Source organism: Acaromyces ingoldii (assembly GCF_003144295.1).
Source record: "Acaromyces ingoldii strain MCA 4198 unplaced genomic scaffold FA10scaffold_1, whole genome shotgun sequence".
Lineage (NCBI taxonomy): Eukaryota > Fungi > Basidiomycota > Exobasidiomycetes > Exobasidiales > Cryptobasidiaceae > Acaromyces > Acaromyces ingoldii.
In genome coordinates, this window is record NW_020290247.1 from 3,723,519 (window position 1) to 3,740,193 (window position 16,675).

The following is a 16,675-nucleotide window of genomic DNA, read 5'->3' on the forward strand; positions in this document are numbered from 1 at the left end:
AAAACAAAAGCCCAGACAAAGTCATGAAGACAAAGTCATGATCATTGAATTGAAACGTGTTCCTGAGCAGGGACTAGTGGTAGTGATAGTAATAATAGTAGTGCAGACGGTGCGAGAAGATGGGAAGATCGATTAGTTCTTGGTCTTCTTCTTAGGTCGCGCTTCTTCCTCTTCGAGGTCGATCTCTCGGTCGTCATCCTCATCCTCCTCATCCTCAGAGTACTCCTCGAAGTCCTCGTCGTCGATGCTGAGCAACATAATATGTCAGCCATCGCTTCAGCAGAGCATCGCATAGGTACTCACTCGGACGTCTTGCCAGTGTAGTAGTCGATGGCATTAGGGAAGAATGTGAAAGCGATGATCTCGCCAATGGCGGGCGCCGGGTCACCCTTGTCATTTTCAAAGAAGCTCGCAAAGAGGCTACCGAATTCACCATCCTCGTCAGCCGTCTGCGAAGGGTGCTTCTTGGCCAGGTTCATGTCCTCGCTCTTCCAGTTGATGGTCGTCTTCTTGGCGATGAGGTGCTCGACCCAGTCGAACTCCTCGCCAATCTGGGGCGCATCCTTCTTGGCAACAAACTCCTTTACGAGTGTCTTGTCGCTGAAGTAGGCATTGTCGGAGAAGTCAAACTCGAGGCGCAGGTTGCGAATCTCGTTGAGGTCGCGCAAGACGCGAATGTCGGTGATGTGCTTCAACAGCGGTCGGTCCTCACCGATCATGTAGATGACAAAAGGCAGGCAGTTGAAGAGCGCGTCGGGCCAAAAGCCCTCGACATCCTTGAGCACCTTGGACCTCTCCTCCCACAGGGGAGCCTGGATCTTGGCAATGTGCGTGAGGATCTCAACATCTTTCGCAGCAGACTTCTCCGTCCACTGGTCGACTTGCTTCTCTGTTTTGATCGCGGCATAAGTTGTGGTCTTCAACTGCATCAGAAGCCCACTACTCACGCTTCTCAGCGGAAAATTCCTTTGGCTGACCGAGCTCCATGATGCTGTGTTTAGTTGACGATGAGAAGAAAGCCTGTACGAACGCGCTTCACGTCACAAAGTTCACCGACCTTCTTAAACTTTTTTTCTTTTACGCGCACACGCCACTGCAAGCACTGCAAGCGAGGCCACGAGGTGACAGAAGATGACAATCTCGACAATCGCTAGGCGCCGTGCACTCATGTGAGCGGTAGGAGGATGATGGTCTTATTGGATGATGGTGTTCATGTTGGTGAATGTTACAAGAGGTAGGTGTAGAGTCATACGGAATCCTCAACTCGCGACCGAGCAGTTCGGAAAGACTGTCGTCCAGGCCACTACGATCGCTGGGTGCCTTCGCCAAAAAGGAAGAGACCGCTCCCTTTAAGCCTTGGCAGCAGCGCGAGACTCTCGCACAGCCTTCTCAGTGCCGTGCTTGGCGAACCTCTGGTTGCGCAGGAACTTGGGGTCTGGAGAAAGATGGGTGGTCAGCTTTCTATGTTTCCCGCGCGATTTCTCCTGCCTCTACTGAACAGTCCGCAATTCCTCTAACAAGTCAACCCTCCAGCCCCTCCCCACGACAGACCAATGGCGTCTGCGTGAATCAATCCAGCCTCCCCCCATCGAAGCTGCTCCGATTGTGACAGTCTGCAAACTCTCCTCGTCTTCCATTCCTTTCCTCTCTGGACGCATCGATTTCGTTGATCCCCTGCTATTGCCGCCCAACTGCTTCCGCTTCACATGTTGCGTCCCATGTCCGGTATCTTCCCCCTCTCTCCACCACTGTGCTCGTTCGCGGTCGTGTGGGACACACGACTCTATTGCCTGGATACTCACTGACGCCCCTCAGGCTGGGGTACTTGTTCGTCTTAGGACGCCTGATGCCGTTCCGGTGAGCCTTGCTCGACTGGTTGTGGTTGGTGTGGTTCCTGGAGAGCACAGAAGCCTTGTCAGTATAGCGCCCTCAGGATCCAAAAGCATTAGTCGGGTGCTTACTTGGACTTGGCCATCTTGACGGATTTGCTTGGTGGTCGTGAGAGCGCGCAACGATAGCGAGGCAGCCTTCTTCGTCTGCTCGCGCCGAAGTTGAATGCACGTGGCAATGGGAATAGAGATTTTTAGCCGCAGCATTTTTTTTGGAAATAAACCCTTCGATTGAAATGAAACAGCAAGTATTAGGTGTTGCTTGACTAGATTGGACGACGCTCAGAGGGGCGAGCACATCGGCGCCCAGTCGTTGCTGCGAGTCTTAGGCTGAGCCTTGCCAGTGCAGAGGTTTCGTCCTTGAGAGGAGACGTCTGAACTGTTGCTGTTGATCTAGAGCAAACTCAAGTCTTTTCTTTGGTATTATCCTCTTTCTGTCGTCGTCGAGATTCAATCTCCCCCAATGCTAGCTCTCTCAACTCCCGGCTTCAGATGCGAGAAGAATCAATTTGACGGCGATATGGAGCGAGCTCCGCAGGCTGCGAGATCATCAGGGTCCCTTATCCAACCCATATCATGTGCCGACGTTGCAGATATCAAATGTGAGAATGCCACAAGTGCGGCACAAAGATGAGGGCCGAGCGGAGTACGATAGCGGTCGCATGCTGCCGCTTTATTTTTTCACCCTCGTCTGGTGCCTAAAAGTCATACGCAAAACGCAAGGAAAAAAGGAAGAAGACAGTAGAACACCAGAGAGCTGTACGAGCAGTATCGCTGTGCTGGACAAGCCAGGATCGTGCTGAGATAGATTGGTTGAGAGAATGAGATATGCCTAGAGTCTACTGCGCTAGTGCTGATGAGGAGCTCTCTTGCCCATGCTGACCAAAACACTGGTGGGAGGGCGGCAGGAGTGCACTGCCGCCGACGCTCTGCAATCCTTAGTGGGGGACCAACGAGAGATAAGGTATAGAGTGTAGCTACTTTATGGCAACGACGTACGGTCTACGGTCCTCATTCATCATCAAACTATCAATTGTCCTCTTTTTCGTGCACCTCGCAGAAACGTCACAGCCATTTCGACCAACATCGAAATTTGCGATCCGAGCTCGATTACCAACTCTTCTCCATCTCAATGCTGTCTTCGAAAATCACCTTCGTGGTCACCTTTGTGGTCGTTGCACTCATTGGCTCCTCGATGGCCCTACCAGAGCCAATCGGTGAAACGTTTGATCAAGTTTCTCATCCGGTCAACGCAGCCCACAATCTTCCAGCAGAGCACAACAGCATGCTCAAACGCACGGAACCTGCTGAGACGACTTTTGCTCTTTCTCTTCAAGATTATCTTACAATTGTCAAGAAGGACCACCAAGCAAGCATCCTCGACGTCGTCCGAGAGATGAAGGAGAAATTCGGTCAGACCACAAACTCGTCTCTGGAGGAACAGATTTACGACGAATGTACCGACAAGGTCATGTCTCTGCTCGATGATCAGGAACAAAATTTGTTGTTACAGAAGACTGCCTTGTCGGTAAAAGAAGATGTCGTCAGAAGACAGGAAGAGGAGAAGATGTCGCTCAAAAGGCGTTTAAGAAGAGCACTCGACTGCATCCTCTGTTTCACCTGTAAGTTGTGATATCGGCATCGGGCCGAACGATCTAAGCATTCAAGGTTAAAGCCTACTGTTCATCCTTCTCTCTCAGGTCGCGCTTCTGCCGATGCACCCGGCAATTGCTCCTGTGGTGAGTCCCACGCCAAACATTTTGCCTCAGTCTTGAGAAATACCAATCGATTGCATTTCCTTCAGCCTGCAATCGGTGCGCTGGTCGTAACTGTCACGACAATGGCTTTTAAACGACCGACCAATTTCTCAGTACTTCGTCCCTTCGACGGCCCCCACAAAGGAAAAGAGGCGATGAATTACATGTCGCTTGCACGCTATTGACCAAAGCGATGGAAGAACAACTTACCGTTGACGACTGCCTCTGCTACCTACCCTGTGCTCAAAGCCTCAGATGCCGATCCTTATCTTTATCCACAACAATGTCCCACGCCACTTTCGGTGCTTATTTTATTCGATGAAGAGAATGCGATGCTGTCAAAAGTCCCCCATCACCTCACGTATCCCAACAATTTGGCTCGACAAGAAAGACAGGAAATGCGAGAATCAGAACAAAGGGTCCACTAGGTGTCTTACTTCTTACCATCGGCAGCAGGAGCGTGAATTGTTCGCCGGGCGTAGAGGTAGTTGTACGCGTCCATAGTTGCGGTGATTGTGTCGAGGACCTCTTGGCTGAGCTGCCTCTTGCCACTTCCACCCGGCTTGGACGTATCCGTCTCGCTACCCGACGATGCCGAGGAGGTTGACGTCCTTTTGCCCGCCGCGGCGGCCTCGTCGCAGATGGGGGTTTCCTTCTTGAAACCGGTGCTGTTTTCTGCAACTGCGTGGAAGGCACCCCATTTTGCGAATTCCTCGACCGGCCCACTCTCCCAGCTGAGCATCGAAGGATCATAAGGCATGCCGACGGCGGCGCAGTAGCTCGAGATCGTGTGCTCGGGGTTGGACAGCAGGACGGAGGCATCAACCAAAGGAAGAGGCTGGGCCTGAGACTGGATTTGCCCAGGATAGGTGGCCAATTCGTCTTCGGGAGCCTTGTTGAAGCTCGATTCTGGGTTTGACATCCAGTCGTAGAGGATCTTGATCTCGGCGTAGCCCACCTGCAGGTCCGTTGGGTTTGAGTGACAAGTCGCGTTACTCGCAGGAAAGGAAGCCGACTCACCTCTGCGGGATCAAAGTAGCTGTAGCCCATCATCTTCTCCTCAACGCACTTATAGTAACTCGGCACACTCTTCTGGGGTGTCCGAATGAGGAATGTGTGCTTAAACCTGCGCAGGAGGTCGATGGGCAGCACCGTCGGGTTCTCAAGACCCTGAAGCTGCTTGCTGAGCTTGTCGCCGCTCGAGGCTTCGCCTGGGTATGACTTGGAAGATGGATGCAGCGCGCGCAACAGGTCGGGCGCAAAGAGATAGAGAGCCATGTCCTGCTCCTCTGCGTCAATTTCTCTTTGCTCTCTTCGCGGGTCATGCAGGACCAAGACTGACCTTGATAAAGATGTACTTGCACTCCGTCTTGCCCTTGGCAACGTCGACATCGTACGTCGACGGCTCAAGCAATGACCTCATGGTCCCTTCGAGGGTCTTGTCCCAATAGCCGCTCTTCTTGCACTCCTCATCGCTGTAACGCCGATTAGGCCTCGTCTCGCCAAAGTAAAAAGGGTCGCCCATCGGCTCATGAAAGCATCGCGTGTCCTTCCTCTGCAGGAATCCACGCTCGAACGCGGTACTGCAGCTTCGAGGTACACACCAAATGATGACGGGCACAGGCTCTGTTTTTGAAGCTGAATTGGCCATCTTGCGTTGATTACCCAGGTTGCGATTGGAGTTGACTTTGTTAAGTGAGAAAGGAACGAGAAGATCCTCCCGCAATTTCACCTTACTGAAACTGCAAGGTGTCATCTTGCAAAGCTTCCCATGTGGGAATGGCCCGCGCACGGGCCAAGACGAGCTTAAAATCTCGCGGACAAAGGGAAGAGCATCAACGAGGAAGTCGCGATTTTCTTCCCCCTCTCTCCAACAACGACGACGAGCGTGGGAGATTGCCGGAGTTTGTTCGCAGAGGAGGATGACGGGAACCAACGGACAAGAGACAGCTGCTCCTCGGGGTAAGAACTTCTTCTCTCCGAGCTCGAGCGACTCGATTCCGCCGCATCTGGCCCCAGCCGCTCTGCGTGTGGCCCTCACTGCCTTTCCACTCGGCTTCCTTGCCGGCCACGTCGTTTCCATCGCGCTGCAAGTCTTCAGGCCACAAGTGATTGCTGACTCGATCTCAAAGCCATGGCTCGTCTCTGCTGTGGCTGAAGTGGAGGAGTTGGCCCCCTGGTGGAGACCGCAGCTTCATCTCTACCTGCTAGCCTGGTCCACCTTCCACCTTCTCGAGTTTGTCATTACCGCGCGCTATAATTCGACGAGGCTCATGGCCGACTGTGAGTTGCATCTGAGGCTGTTACACTTTTTTCTTAGACTGATTCTGAGTCCCGCTCCTGCAGCTTTTCTCATCTCCAACGGCCTCAGCTACCACCTCGCTCACCTCCTCGGCCTCTTTGAATTCCTCGTCGAGTCGTTCCTCTTTCCTACTCTCAAACAGACGAGCAGATGGACATATATCGGTTAGCGTCCTAATTCTCTCTCCTCTGGAAGATAAGAGTCCTCATTGGCTGACTTGAACTTCTCATCTTGGTATGCAGGTCTGGTTCTTGTGTTCATCGGCCAGCTCATTCGGTCCCTAGCCATGGTCCATGCCGCCGACAACTTTTCGCACGAGGTCGCGCACCACAAACGTCCCGATCACAGATTGGTCACCGACGGCATCTATGCGTGCGTTCCAGAGTTAAAAACTCTTGCCTTTTATATTGCGCTGACCCTGACAAACAGCTACACGCGCCATCCCTCGTACCTTGGCTTCTTCACGTGGGCCCTCGGCACCCAGATCGGCCTTTCCAACCCACTTTCGACCATCATCTTTGCCGTCGTCCTCTGGCGCTTCTTCAGCCGGAGAATCAGAGGCGAAGAGATCTACCTCGTCGCCTTTTTCGGACGCGAGTACGAAGAGTATCGCAAGCGAGTCGGCGTCTACATTCCCTTTGTCCGATGAGAAAGAAGCGGTGTCCTACGTCCTCTCTCCCCCCTTCTTCCCCTCTCTCTCGCTCCTGGACTTCTTGCGCACTCTTCTCCTTCTCAGTTTAATACAAGATAGTCGTTTCGGAGTGGGGCGAGACCACCTCTGGCCAAATAAGAGAAGAAGTACACTTGCTACATACGTGATTCGATAAGTCGACAGCCCTTTGAAGAAAGCTTGTGCTGCTAAAGATAAGTCTAGATGGCCAAGAAGATGACAGTCGGGCCTCTATTCATTTGTTTCGACCGGCTTGTCAACGGACCAGGAAAGGAGAAGGTCCTGTGGACGGCGAGATAGTCTAAAATAGTGGCTTTTAAAGAAGAGGGCACGTCACTGAAGGAGCCGGTCGGCAAAGCCCAGTGGAAAGAGGTACCGAGATAGGAGGAGAAAGACAGAAGTGGGTGCCAACCCTATGTCAATAGCCATTGTCTTTGGCTTTTGACGACCTTAATGTTGTTGGAGAAAGGGGAGGCAAAGGGAACGAGTCGATGGCGAGGCCCAGCATCTCATCGATTGACTCCGTCGTCGACAGGTGCTTGTGGAGTTTAGGAAATTCTTGTCCCCTTCCTTCTCGACGATGGAAGAATGTTAGCTCCCCCTCCTCTGTCTCTCGCGAAGATTTCTGCTCAAGATAGCCATCCAAGGCCGATGATGGGCTGCTTACTGCTGAGGAGGACGCTGTAGATGAGAATGTAGGAGTCGTAGGGGTACAGAGAGAGAGGAAAGTCGATGAGCTCTCGCTGCGTTTACTTCTTGTCGACGTCGATGCGATGAAATTGGACATTGTCGAGGTGGTGCTAGCGCAAGTGGAGCTCGAATGGCGGTCGTGGAGAGGAGGAAAAGCGGCTTCGATGTAGCTTTTGGATGCTTCACCAATGGGAAATTCGAGTGGCTCATCAGGCCATGGGTCCCCCGCCTTGCAATCCGAATCGCTATTCTCGCCAGAAAACGAGTCTTCTTGGTTGCCTTCATCGACATCAAGGTCAAAGATGAACGGGTTGTGGTATGACAGGGACCTGCAGAGCTCGTCTCGCCATGCCCGATTCCTTTGGCTGCGTTGCGATGGCCCAAATGGAGCGGCCGTGTCGGATCTATGCTGGTGGATCGAAGAGGAAGCGAGGGTGGAGGGAGCCGATGTCGAAGAAGAGGCGTAGCTTGAATCGTACGACGACGCCGCACTTTCTGTGTCATTACCTCGACTCGCATTTAACACCCGGCCAAGATTTGCTACTGTCCTGACTTCTTCCTCCTCGCTGCGCTCGAGGACGCTTTCGAGCTTGTGACATGTGAAGCAGTCTGCGATCAGTGACGGTGTCAGCGAGAGACAACTCCCGACGGTCCTCAGATGCGATGACGGTGGTGGCGAGGGAGAAAGAGTGCTGTGCTCGGATGCGGGCTTCGAGTGCTCGTCGTCGTCATCGTCGTCGTCGATCGGACCTACCGTATCGGTCGAAACGCGCCAGCTAGGACCTTCAAGAATCGCATTAGCCGGCAGAGTCTCGGCAATATAGTCTGGCAGACCGAGTATCTGAGACACCTTGTCGTGCGGCTGACGAGCCCCACACGTGGTCCTTGGCGTGATGGGCGTGATGGGCGGCAGCGGCTTGTCTAAGTGAGATGCCATTGATGATGAAGAAGACGTCGTCGAAGAGGGTGATTTGAGGGCGAGATGTGAGACGGCTTTGCGAAACTTGCGGCCTAATGATGCTCCCTTCGCCTCCTCTCTTGATGCAGTCACCGCACGGGCTTCGCGAAAGGGGGCCGTGATGTCGTGAGTCCGGATGGTGCGCGTGCTGGAGCTGCTAGCGGGCGAGATTGATCCAGTAGGCATCTCGGTGGAATGGGTTGAGGAGGAGCAAGAGGATGAAGGAGACAAGGGCGACGATGTAAAGGAGGAAGTAGGGTCACAGGGGCTGCTTGGAGTCGCGTTGATGTTGCGCCGCTCAAGATATGAAGAAGTTGACGAGGGTTGAGCGTCCGTTGAGCCAATAGAAGAAGAGGCCAGAGAGGCGGACCTTCCACGCCGTTCGTGCTCGGGTGGTGCACAGAAATACCCGCGGTAGCTGGGCAAGATAGCAACAGAAGCAGGTGCTGCCTGGTTGTCGTCGTTGAAGAGAGGCTGTGGACAATGACGGTATGAATGCGTGAAGCCCTCTGACGAAGGTGCGAGATTGCCGCCACCGCCGCCCGCATCGTGGTTAATTTGCAAGAGCGGATTGAAGCGCGACGAAAACGAAGAAGAAGTGGTTGAGGAAAGAGGGTGGGCGGGCTCGAGCGGCCGCAATCGGGGACCATGTGCATCTGTGCAGCTCCGTCCGCGGATCTGACCGACTCCGATGCCGCAGCTAATTTGTTCGGAGCCGCCCGCAGGCCAATCTCGTCGTGGCGACAAGGGAAACTTGTCAGGTGGACGACGACGGAGATTGGGCTGGCTCTGAGATCTGGCCATGCCCCGCTGACTGTTGTCGTCCGATGCGGTAGAAGAAAGCTGGGGCCGGCGGGCCCTTGGACGCGGTCGAGCTAAGATCACGATGCCCTCTTGAAGCACCTCGTCGTTGAGCGGCGAGCCCCAAAGGGGCTCATCGTCGTCATCGTCGTCTGCATCGTCTTTATTTTCGTCATCGCTGCTGCCTCTTTTCTTTTGCTTTTCCTCACGCCCAGAGCTGGCGGTGTGAAGCGACGGCTGATTGAATGAAGTTGCGCCTCTCGCCTTATTTGAGTTGACAGTCCGTTTGTCCGCCGACAAAGAGAAGGGAGCGCCCATGCGAAGCCGTCTTGCAATTGCCATGACAATGCTAGGTGTCTATTCCTGCGAAGTCTGTGGGTGTTGTTGATTGCAAAGGTGGGCGTGTGCGTGTGCTTGTTCCCGTTCTTCAGCTACATCATGCCGCCGCAAGCTACCAGCGAGCAGCACCGCCTCATTTCCTCACAGTCAGCTGGCGGTGGTCGACGCTCGAATTTCACCGCTTCTCCAGCGAAGCAAAGGCGACGGAAAAGACGCCGCCACAAAGTCTAGAGTGAAGGCGAGCAACGAATGAAAGATGCAGACGAGGCGCCCTGCATTGATTGCGACCTGTTCAGTAGTAGTAGTCGTAGTAGCCGCAGAGTGATAGAGCAGTACCTGATAATTCGACTAGCTGCTGGCTCCTCGTCAGTCGCTCTCGCTCGGCGTATCTGCGGCACACCAATAATTCTGTTCCTAGCGGACACGGTACAGACAAGGCATACAGCTCAGCGTTGCTGACCGGTCCGATGCCACCGGCGCGTGCGCGGGGGAAAGCGACCGACGGTTGCGCCGAGAACGCCGTGCGAGCGCCGCGCTTGTCTTGTGTGGACCGTCCCTGCATCCGGCGCGCGGGTGCGGGTGTAAGTGCAGGCGTGTGCGGCGCCGCGTATGCCCCCCCCCCCCCCCCATTTCGTCGTAGATGAGGTTGTGTCAATTGAACTGGCAATCCGGCCTCCCTCCTATTTTGGTGGAGCGGCGCTGGCTAAGCACAACACGGGCCTCCTCCCTGCCTGCCCTGGCAGACCAACCCTCTTTTCGAGTGACTTTTATTCCAGTCGACAGACTCTCGCTATTGGTGCTCTGATTACCGTCAGCATTGTCGGTGATGAAGGAACAGGGAACGTGGGCAGCGGTTTCAACACAGGACTCGATGCGATGCGCGTTGGGGAGCTTGTCTCTCGGAAGATTGCAACCCCAGAGAAAGGCTCGAGGAAGACACACTCGGCCGGACCGGTAAGGTCAATCTCTCCGACGAAAGTTGAGCAGGGGAAGAGAAAATAGGACGACTGGCAGTGCCAGTCACAGGCAATGCACAGAATCGATTACACAGAAAGAGAGAGAGGAAAGGCTAGCATACAGACACGGAAGAACCTCTTGAACGGAAGGTGGCTTCAGAGAATGCGTCCGAGGCCGTTGCAGTGATAACACGTCTCCTGGAACAGAAAGAGAGCATCTCGGACGCCCGCTCCGCCGCATTTGTAGCAGAGACGGCCGCCGATGCGTGGGTCGCCCGGATGCACCACCATGGCGCCTGGTGGAGGCATTCCGGCATGGTGGGGCATGGCAAAGGGCGGGCGAGGGAAGCCGCCACCCCCGCCGGCCCCTGGATAGCCGCCCGGTGGATGTTGGGGGTACTGGAACGGGTGTTGCTGTTGCGGTGAGCTCGGATGATGCGGGGGATACTGGTAAGGATGTTGATGATGCTGTGGCGAGTGGGGATCCGGCCGTGGTGGTGACTGCTGAGACGTCAAGGATGAAGCTGCGTGCTCCGCAGCTCCTCCCTGCGGCTGAGGTGGCAGGACGCCGCCTGGACCTGACTTGATGACATCTGCGTATGCGGGGGGCGCCTCGCCACTGTCATCGTTTGCGTCCTCCCTCGCGTCCTCCGCTCGCGCCACTGCTGGCGGGCTCGGTCTGCGAGGCAGACGTGGGGCCGGAGGGGCGTGGTTGGGTGCCGCATACATCGACCAATTGGCCGGTGGCCCCATGGGAGGTGATTGTGGTGCCATATAGTCTGAATACCCGGTTTGCTGTGGCTGCATCGGGGACAGCGGCGGTCTGAAGCTCGGCCCTGCGCCGGGGTAACCAGCCATGCCCCCGCCCGGTCTGCCCATGGGCATGGGCCCGCCACCTGGTGCGTAGCCGCCTGACGGGGCCAGAATATTGCCCGTCCCCGGCCTGCTCCACTGCGGCAATGGTTTTTGCATCACCTTGGCCCCCGCCAGACCAACCGAGGAGGCCAAAATGGGGTTATAGGGTTGCGAGTACGAGGACCAGCACTTCTTGCACGGATGCGAGGGATCTCCATGCTTGAAGCCCGTGTCCTGGCACTTGGGACAGCCCTTCCAGCCATTAGGATAGACGAGCGTTTTGCCGTCTCTGAGAAGGGGCTGGCCTGGCGTCGGCACCGTCGTGGGATGGTAGCCCTGCGAGGTTGCACCCGGGCTGCCGCTGCTGCCCTCGCCATTCCGTCTGGGCGGCGGCGGCGGTCCCGGTGGGGCAGCGTAGTTCGACTGCGCCGGAGGAGATTGCGACCCGCTGCTACCCTCCACCAAAAAAGGGTTCGTGCTCATCGCGACAGACAGACGACGAGGGAGCAGCGCCAGCAGATAGAAATGAACGAAGAGCAAGATCGGGCGGAGACACGCTTCCGTTCTGCTTGGCGCGCAAAGTGACAAGACCGAGAGCAAGTGGAGATTCGCCGTTGTTCGGAATTCGGAATCTCGGTCGCGACTTGAGCCTAAATAATTTCCAGGTCTGCGCACCGCACCGACTGACGCGGCCTCTTTGCCAGTCATTCCAACGGGAGCCAAGGGAGCATCATGGGGGAGGAGGAGCAGTATCCCGTCGAGGTATGAGCCGCGCTACAGCGCTGACATAGTGATCATCAAGGCTGATGCTTGTCCCTACCACAGCTTTATGTCTACGACTTGTCGAATGGCCTCGCGCGTGGTCTGTCGCAGCAGCTGACCGGAAGGCAGTTTGATGCAATCTACCACACCAGCATCGTCGTCCACAACATTGAGTGGTTCTACGGCCAGGGCATTGCCAATGCCGCCCCTGGCCGGACTCATCACGGCTCCCCGATTGAGCAAATACCGCTCGGGACCACGTCAATCGACCGAGATACAATCAAGGAAATCATAGGGCATCTATCGGACACGTACACCGCCCAAGCCTATCACCTGCTCAAGTGAGAAAGGTCCCTCGAAGCGAGCGTATCGTAGTCCCGCAAATACTGATGAAGGCCTAATGCTAGCTTCAATTGCAACACATTCTCCAATGAGCTGTCCAACATCCTTGTTGGTCAGAATATTCCCGAGCGCATCACCAGTATGTCCGACGGCCAAGTCCCAGCCGTCAGCTGCTTCCTTGCTGATGCCGTCCTCTTTCAGATCTGCCACAGGACTTTCTCTCTACTCCCTTTGGCCAGATGATGGCGCCACAGATCGACGCCATGTTTCGAGGTCCGGCGCAACAACCAGCAATGGGTGCTGGGCCCTCGGCGCCCGCCAATCCAGCGGCTGCCGGCATCCTCAACCACGTCGCCCAGAGCGCATACAAACACCCGCCGCAACAGTCGTCTCAGAACGGCAACAAACAGCCGACTTTCCAGCGGATCTCGACCGTTTCGCAACTCAAGACCGTTACGCAGAATACTCCCTGCGCCGTGGTGCTCTTCACAGCCCCCGAGGTCAGTTGTCAAGTCTTTAAAGTTCACGTCTACATGCTGACCGACGCAAGAATGTTAGACGTGCCCGCCGTGCCGGGTCCTGCAGCCGATCTTTGAAGAAGTGACCGACAAGTATGTGTCTGCGCGAGATGGTCGAAACATCGCCTTTGCGGTTGTCGATTCGAGCCCCCTCTCCGCTGGGCTCATGTCGGAACGCAAGATCCATGCCACACCCACCCTCCAATTCTTTGTCCACGGCAGCCAGATCGACGAAGTCAAAGGTGCGCCCGGCCGACAGAAGCTCGAGGATTCCATCGAGTCGACGTTGTGGCAGGTCTACCGGCCCCACCCACACTCAAAGCTCGCTGGACCTGAATCAAGAGTACCTAGCCAAGCCATCTTGTTCAAGAACGCACCCAATTATACCGCCGCCGTGGCGAAGCTCGACGAGGCCCTGAGCACCTACAAGGCAAAGAGCTTTGACGAGAAGGCCGACCTGCAAGAGGCTCGCGCGGCCCTCGTCAAGACGCTCGTCGCCTCGCTCAAGGACGCGCGCGCCCTCAACGAGGAAGAGGTCGACAAGAGCGCAAAGGCAATCGAGACGCTACTCGGCAAGATTGACATCTCCAAGGTCTTTCCTGCTGTTGACTTTCTCAGAGTGGCCATCCTAGACCCGTCTTTCTGTGCCAAGCTCGCAAGCAGGAGAAAAGCAGTCGTGTCTGCCCTGCTGGACAAGGTGCGTGAAACGATGGAGCAGGGTGCGACGATGCGGGCAACGCTCTTGACGACGTACCGCTTCATCGGGAATGCACTGGCTTCCGACAGCATCGCTCCTCTCCTCAAGGGAGAAGCTCTCATGCCCCTCCTCGTCTTTGGCCTGCTGCACGACGATGCGAATGTCCGTGGAGGTGCCGTCAGCGCGACGTTCAATCTCGCGTTGGATGTCTCGCGGCGGCGCAGAGGCTCGACGTTTGTCAGGACAGACGGATCCACAGCGGACGTCGATGCCGGTCTGCGGACGGACGAGGAAGTCGAGCTCGTATGTGCTCTTCTAGAGAGTGCCGAGAAGGAGGCAGATGAAGAGAAGCGTGAGTGTTCCTCTCGGCATAAGAGTGACTTTAAAGCGGATGACGCTGATGCTGGGACTCCTGTCAAAGTACATCGCTCTTCGGCGGCACTCAATTTGCTCCTCTACCTCTCGCCGAGCTGGAATGCGAGCCTGGGAAGCCTCATGGACGTCCTCGAGGCTGGTCCAAAGCTGCGCACCAAGGCCGCAGGGCTAGCAAAGCAGGCTGCAGGAGACGTAGAGGCCAGAAAGAAGCGAGAAGACGTCAAGGCGCTCTTAGAGACTTGCGCAAAGCTGTGCGAGGCACAGCCACCGTCTTGAATGGATAGAGAATCTGTAATCGCATTTGCTTTTGTACAGGATTGGGTTGTGCTTGGGGTGTCACGGCTTGGAGAGCTGGTCGAGAAGAATGTCACGCAGGGACAGTAGGTCGATGGAGGGTAGATGGACACCGCGTGCAGGCAAGGAGAGAGAGAGTCGCGAAGGGTATGCGATGGTGAGGAGCGCAACGGCCGAACGGGAAGGAGCCGTCTTCTCGTCCGAGGAAGCACTGTAGATGGTAGCATGGGCCCCGATGACTTTCTCGAGGGCATCCTGCTCCAGCTCTGTCCCGCCGTCTTCATCTTCATCCTCCTCCTCAAACGCGCTGCGCAATACCTTTGACGCATACACTGAACCGCTCATTGTGCGAAGCTCATATGTCGCTCCTCGGCCCGAGACGATGTCGTCCAGCGTAGTCTTGAGCTTGCCGACAAAGGACGAATAGTGGATGAGACCGAGCACGGGCACGAGCAGCGGTGCGGTCCGCCGAAAAACGTCATCGACCTTCCCTTGCGCCCTGCGCTTCGCTGGCTTGGCGATGCCGGCACGTTGCCGGTACTTTTTCCCTAGACCCAGGCGGAGAGAGGAGAGCACGACGTTGGCAATGGGCGAGTAAGCATCGTCCTGCTCATTGTCGGCAGGTCGAACTTTGTCCGTATCCGTGTCCTCGTTTTCGACCATGGAAAAGCACATGTCGGTGAGAGGGTTGATCTCGAGCGAGACGCTGTACGCATCCTCGATCGTGGTCCGGGCCAGCGAGGCAGACGAGAGGGCCCTGCATTCGGCCAGGAGCGCGTCGTAGAGCTCCACGTCGGCCAGCTCCCTCTGCGCTCTTCGCAATCGTGCTTCGATCCCCTCCTCTGATTGCTCACCACCATCGGCAGAACCAGAGGCCTTGCTCTTGCTCGTCCAGACAGAAGGCTTGGCACCATGGGCATCTTTGACAACGAGGCTGACTTGGAGCGTCCGATTGGGCCGCGCAGCAAAGACGATGCCGTCGCCTGAATAGCCGTAGTACGCCAGCGCCCTCTTCTGGTACGCTGTGGCAGCCTCGGGCGCTGCATAGCTGATCCAGGCATCCCTAGCCGCCTCGTCCCTCCTTCTCATGGCGTCGTCTGGCAGCAGCTCCCTCTTTCCATTCTTGACTCGGATCGGCCGTCCTGGAACCAGGCCCCATCCTCCGCTTCTGGCCTCACTCAGGGCAGCCCATCGTTTGGTCTCGTCCTCGCTAGAGGAGGAGGCCCTCAGCGCCTTTGCCCCCTTGGCCAGGATGTCGGCGGCACTTGCAAGGCCGTCGTGTTTGGCCTGGTAGCACTCGATCAGATCCCTGGCTCGGTCTTCCAAGTCTGCCTCGTCGATCCTGGCGTCCTGCTTTTGTTGCTTCTCGAGCTCCTTTTGCAGATCTTCGTTGCCATCATCGTCGTCCTCATCGTCTTCATTGGTCTCGTCGTCTTCGTCGCCATCTTCAGTCTCTGCCTTTTTGAGCTGGAGCTTGCTAGCGCCAAAGACGTTTGGCTCAATACCAAGATCCGCCTCGAGATTGGCTGCGTTGCTCATGAGCTGGAGCTGCGAGGCTGGAGCGTTTCTCTGCGCTCCGCCAGTCATCGACGTGGCGGTACCTGCCCTGGCCACGCCTCCTGCGCTCGACGAGGGCGTGCCTGCTCTGCCTCCCGGGCCACTGCTGCCAGACTCCACCTTGGATGAGTTGAGGAGGAGGGAAACGAGGCCGTGTGAGTAGTACAGAGATCCTCGCGCGGTGCTTTGATTGACGAAGGGAGGCGTGAGCTGAGCCGAAGGAGCCATTTACCGGGACTGTATCACACTCACTTGAGATTGTCAAGCATCTCACTTCGCAGCTGTCGCATCTCCTCGATTGTCATCGCATCTCGCCCACTAGTCTCGTACTCCTCCTGTGCATCTTCTCCTCCCGCTTGCTTCTCGTCGCCAGTCTTTTCTTGCCCTTCTTCGCCTAGCTTCGCAACACCGAGGTCGAGCTCGTGTTCGTCGTCATCGTCATTGTCGTCCCGCTTGACGTCACCCTGCTGCTCCGCCGTGGAGCTCCTCTTGAACTGGCTCGAATGCAACTTCGAAAAGTCGCCGCCCCGTTCTGCCAGTAGCTTCTCCATCTTTGCAAACAGCGGCCGCCGGTCCCCTGCCGGCGCCTCCTTGTCCAACCAGGCACGCTCGACGACATCGCCGAGATCGTCCCGTGGCTCGCTGCTCTTGACATCGCCCTCCCACAGCTGCCTTCTGGCCCTCTGCAGCGCATCCCGAGAAGCCTGCGAAAGGATCACGGGCGGCTCAATCGCAATCGTCGACGCCGCCGCCGACGAGCGTGGGCCCGATGTTGCATGCCCGTGCGCCATCGTTTGGGCCGCCTAGACTAAACCGTCGTCGTGGGAAGCTAGTCTAAGCTTCGTCCTCTATGCTCCCCCCGTCGTGACGCGCCTATTCCTGATTGCTTTTATTTTTCGGGGAAAATTCCAAG

The 16,675-nt window shown here is 56.2% G+C and overlaps 8 protein-coding genes across 8 annotated transcripts; 2 read left to right on the forward strand and 6 right to left on the reverse strand.

The window, feature by feature from the left end:
- Positions 1–132: 132 nt before the first annotated feature.
- Positions 133–987, reverse strand: FA10DRAFT_283698 (hypothetical protein; the record flags this gene model as incomplete). The annotated part of the gene is made up of 3 exons (XM_025523863.1): positions 133–247; positions 304–889; positions 948–987. The coding sequence occupies 3 exons, from the start codon at positions 985–987 to the stop codon at positions 133–135; spliced, it is 741 nt and encodes a 246-aa protein (XP_025381289.1).
- A 362-nt stretch (positions 988–1,349) lies between these two features.
- FA10DRAFT_283699 (putative RPL29-60S large subunit ribosomal protein) lies at positions 1,350–1,975 on the reverse strand (the record flags this gene model as incomplete). The annotated part of the gene is made up of 3 exons (XM_025523864.1): positions 1,350–1,435; positions 1,803–1,894; positions 1,962–1,975. 3 exons carry the CDS (start codon positions 1,973–1,975, stop codon positions 1,350–1,352), a joined length of 192 nt encoding a protein of 63 aa, XP_025381290.1.
- Positions 1,976–3,755: 1,780 nt separating this feature from the next.
- On the reverse strand, positions 3,756–5,297 carry FA10DRAFT_274195 (hypothetical protein; the record flags this gene model as incomplete). The annotated part of the gene is made up of 3 exons (XM_025523207.1): positions 3,756–4,604; positions 4,667–4,927; positions 4,989–5,297. 3 exons carry the CDS (start codon positions 5,295–5,297, stop codon positions 4,080–4,082), a joined length of 1,095 nt encoding a protein of 364 aa, XP_025381291.1. The 3' UTR covers positions 3,756–4,079.
- Positions 5,298–5,503: 206 nt separating this feature from the next.
- Positions 5,504–6,750, forward strand: FA10DRAFT_299411 (ICMT-domain-containing protein). The gene is made up of 4 exons (XM_025524717.1): positions 5,504–5,929; positions 5,993–6,112; positions 6,191–6,320; positions 6,378–6,750. The coding sequence occupies exons 1-4, from the start codon at positions 5,569–5,571 to the stop codon at positions 6,595–6,597; spliced, it is 831 nt and encodes a 276-aa protein (XP_025381292.1). The 5' UTR covers positions 5,504–5,568; the 3' UTR covers positions 6,598–6,750.
- A 254-nt stretch (positions 6,751–7,004) lies between these two features.
- FA10DRAFT_41186 (hypothetical protein) lies at positions 7,005–9,521 on the reverse strand. The gene has a single exon (XM_025525466.1). The coding sequence runs from the start codon at positions 9,407–9,409 to the stop codon at positions 7,037–7,039; it is 2,373 nt and encodes a 790-aa protein (XP_025381293.1). The 5' UTR covers positions 9,410–9,521; the 3' UTR covers positions 7,005–7,036.
- A 910-nt stretch (positions 9,522–10,431) lies between these two features.
- Positions 10,432–11,754, reverse strand: FA10DRAFT_264681 (hypothetical protein). The gene has a single exon (XM_025520749.1). The coding sequence runs from the start codon at positions 11,698–11,700 to the stop codon at positions 10,519–10,521; it is 1,182 nt and encodes a 393-aa protein (XP_025381294.1). The 5' UTR covers positions 11,701–11,754; the 3' UTR covers positions 10,432–10,518.
- Positions 11,755–11,900: 146 nt separating this feature from the next.
- FA10DRAFT_264682 (DUF862-domain-containing protein) lies at positions 11,901–14,210 on the forward strand. Its single transcript, XM_025520750.1, has 6 exons — positions 11,901–11,979; positions 12,043–12,320; positions 12,387–12,460; positions 12,523–12,821; positions 12,880–13,888; positions 13,958–14,210. The coding sequence occupies exons 1-6, from the start codon at positions 11,950–11,952 to the stop codon at positions 14,185–14,187; spliced, it is 1,920 nt and encodes a 639-aa protein (XP_025381295.1). The 5' UTR covers positions 11,901–11,949; the 3' UTR covers positions 14,188–14,210.
- FA10DRAFT_299415 (hypothetical protein) lies at positions 13,774–16,586 on the reverse strand. The gene is made up of 2 exons (XM_025524718.1): positions 16,015–16,586; positions 13,774–15,946 (listed from the first exon to the last, which is right to left on the reverse strand). The coding sequence occupies exons 1-2, from the start codon at positions 16,551–16,553 to the stop codon at positions 14,248–14,250; spliced, it is 2,238 nt and encodes a 745-aa protein (XP_025381296.1). The 5' UTR covers positions 16,554–16,586; the 3' UTR covers positions 13,774–14,247.
- Between the last annotated feature and the right edge of the window lie 89 nt (positions 16,587–16,675).

Bases quoted from the DNA above. Each gene is read 5' to 3' on its own strand.
- FA10DRAFT_299411 (XM_025524717.1), top strand. From the start codon at position 5,569: ATGACGGGAACCAACGGACAAGAGACAGCTGCTCCTCGGGGTAAGAAC. The intron at 6,113-6,190 runs GTTAGCGTCCTA...CTTGGTATGCAG, and splicing joins GAGCAGATGGACATATATCG to GTCTGGTTCTTGTGTTCATC. The intron at 6,321-6,377 runs GTGCGTTCCAGA...CCTGACAAACAG, and splicing joins GTCACCGACGGCATCTATGC to CTACACGCGCCATCCCTCGT.
- FA10DRAFT_41186 (XM_025525466.1), bottom strand. From the start codon at position 9,409: ATGGCAATTGCAAGACGGCTTCGCATGGGCGCTCCCTTCTCTTTGTCG.
- FA10DRAFT_264681 (XM_025520749.1), bottom strand. From the start codon at position 11,700: ATGAGCACGAACCCTTTTTTGGTGGAGGGTAGCAGCGGGTCGCAATCT.
- FA10DRAFT_264682 (XM_025520750.1), top strand. From the start codon at position 11,950: ATGGGGGAGGAGGAGCAGTATCCCGTCGAG. The intron at 12,321-12,386 runs GTGAGAAAGGTC...GCCTAATGCTAG, and splicing joins CAAGCCTATCACCTGCTCAA to CTTCAATTGCAACACATTCT. The intron at 13,889-13,957 runs GTGAGTGTTCCT...CTCCTGTCAAAG, and splicing joins GGAGGCAGATGAAGAGAAGC to TACATCGCTCTTCGGCGGCA.
- FA10DRAFT_299415 (XM_025524718.1), bottom strand. From the start codon at position 16,553: ATGGCGCACGGGCATGCAACATCGGGCCCACGCTCGTCGGCGGCGGCG. The intron at 15,947-16,014 runs GTGAGTGTGATA...CGTCAATCAAAG, and splicing joins GAGATGCTTGACAATCTCAA to CACCGCGCGAGGATCTCTGT.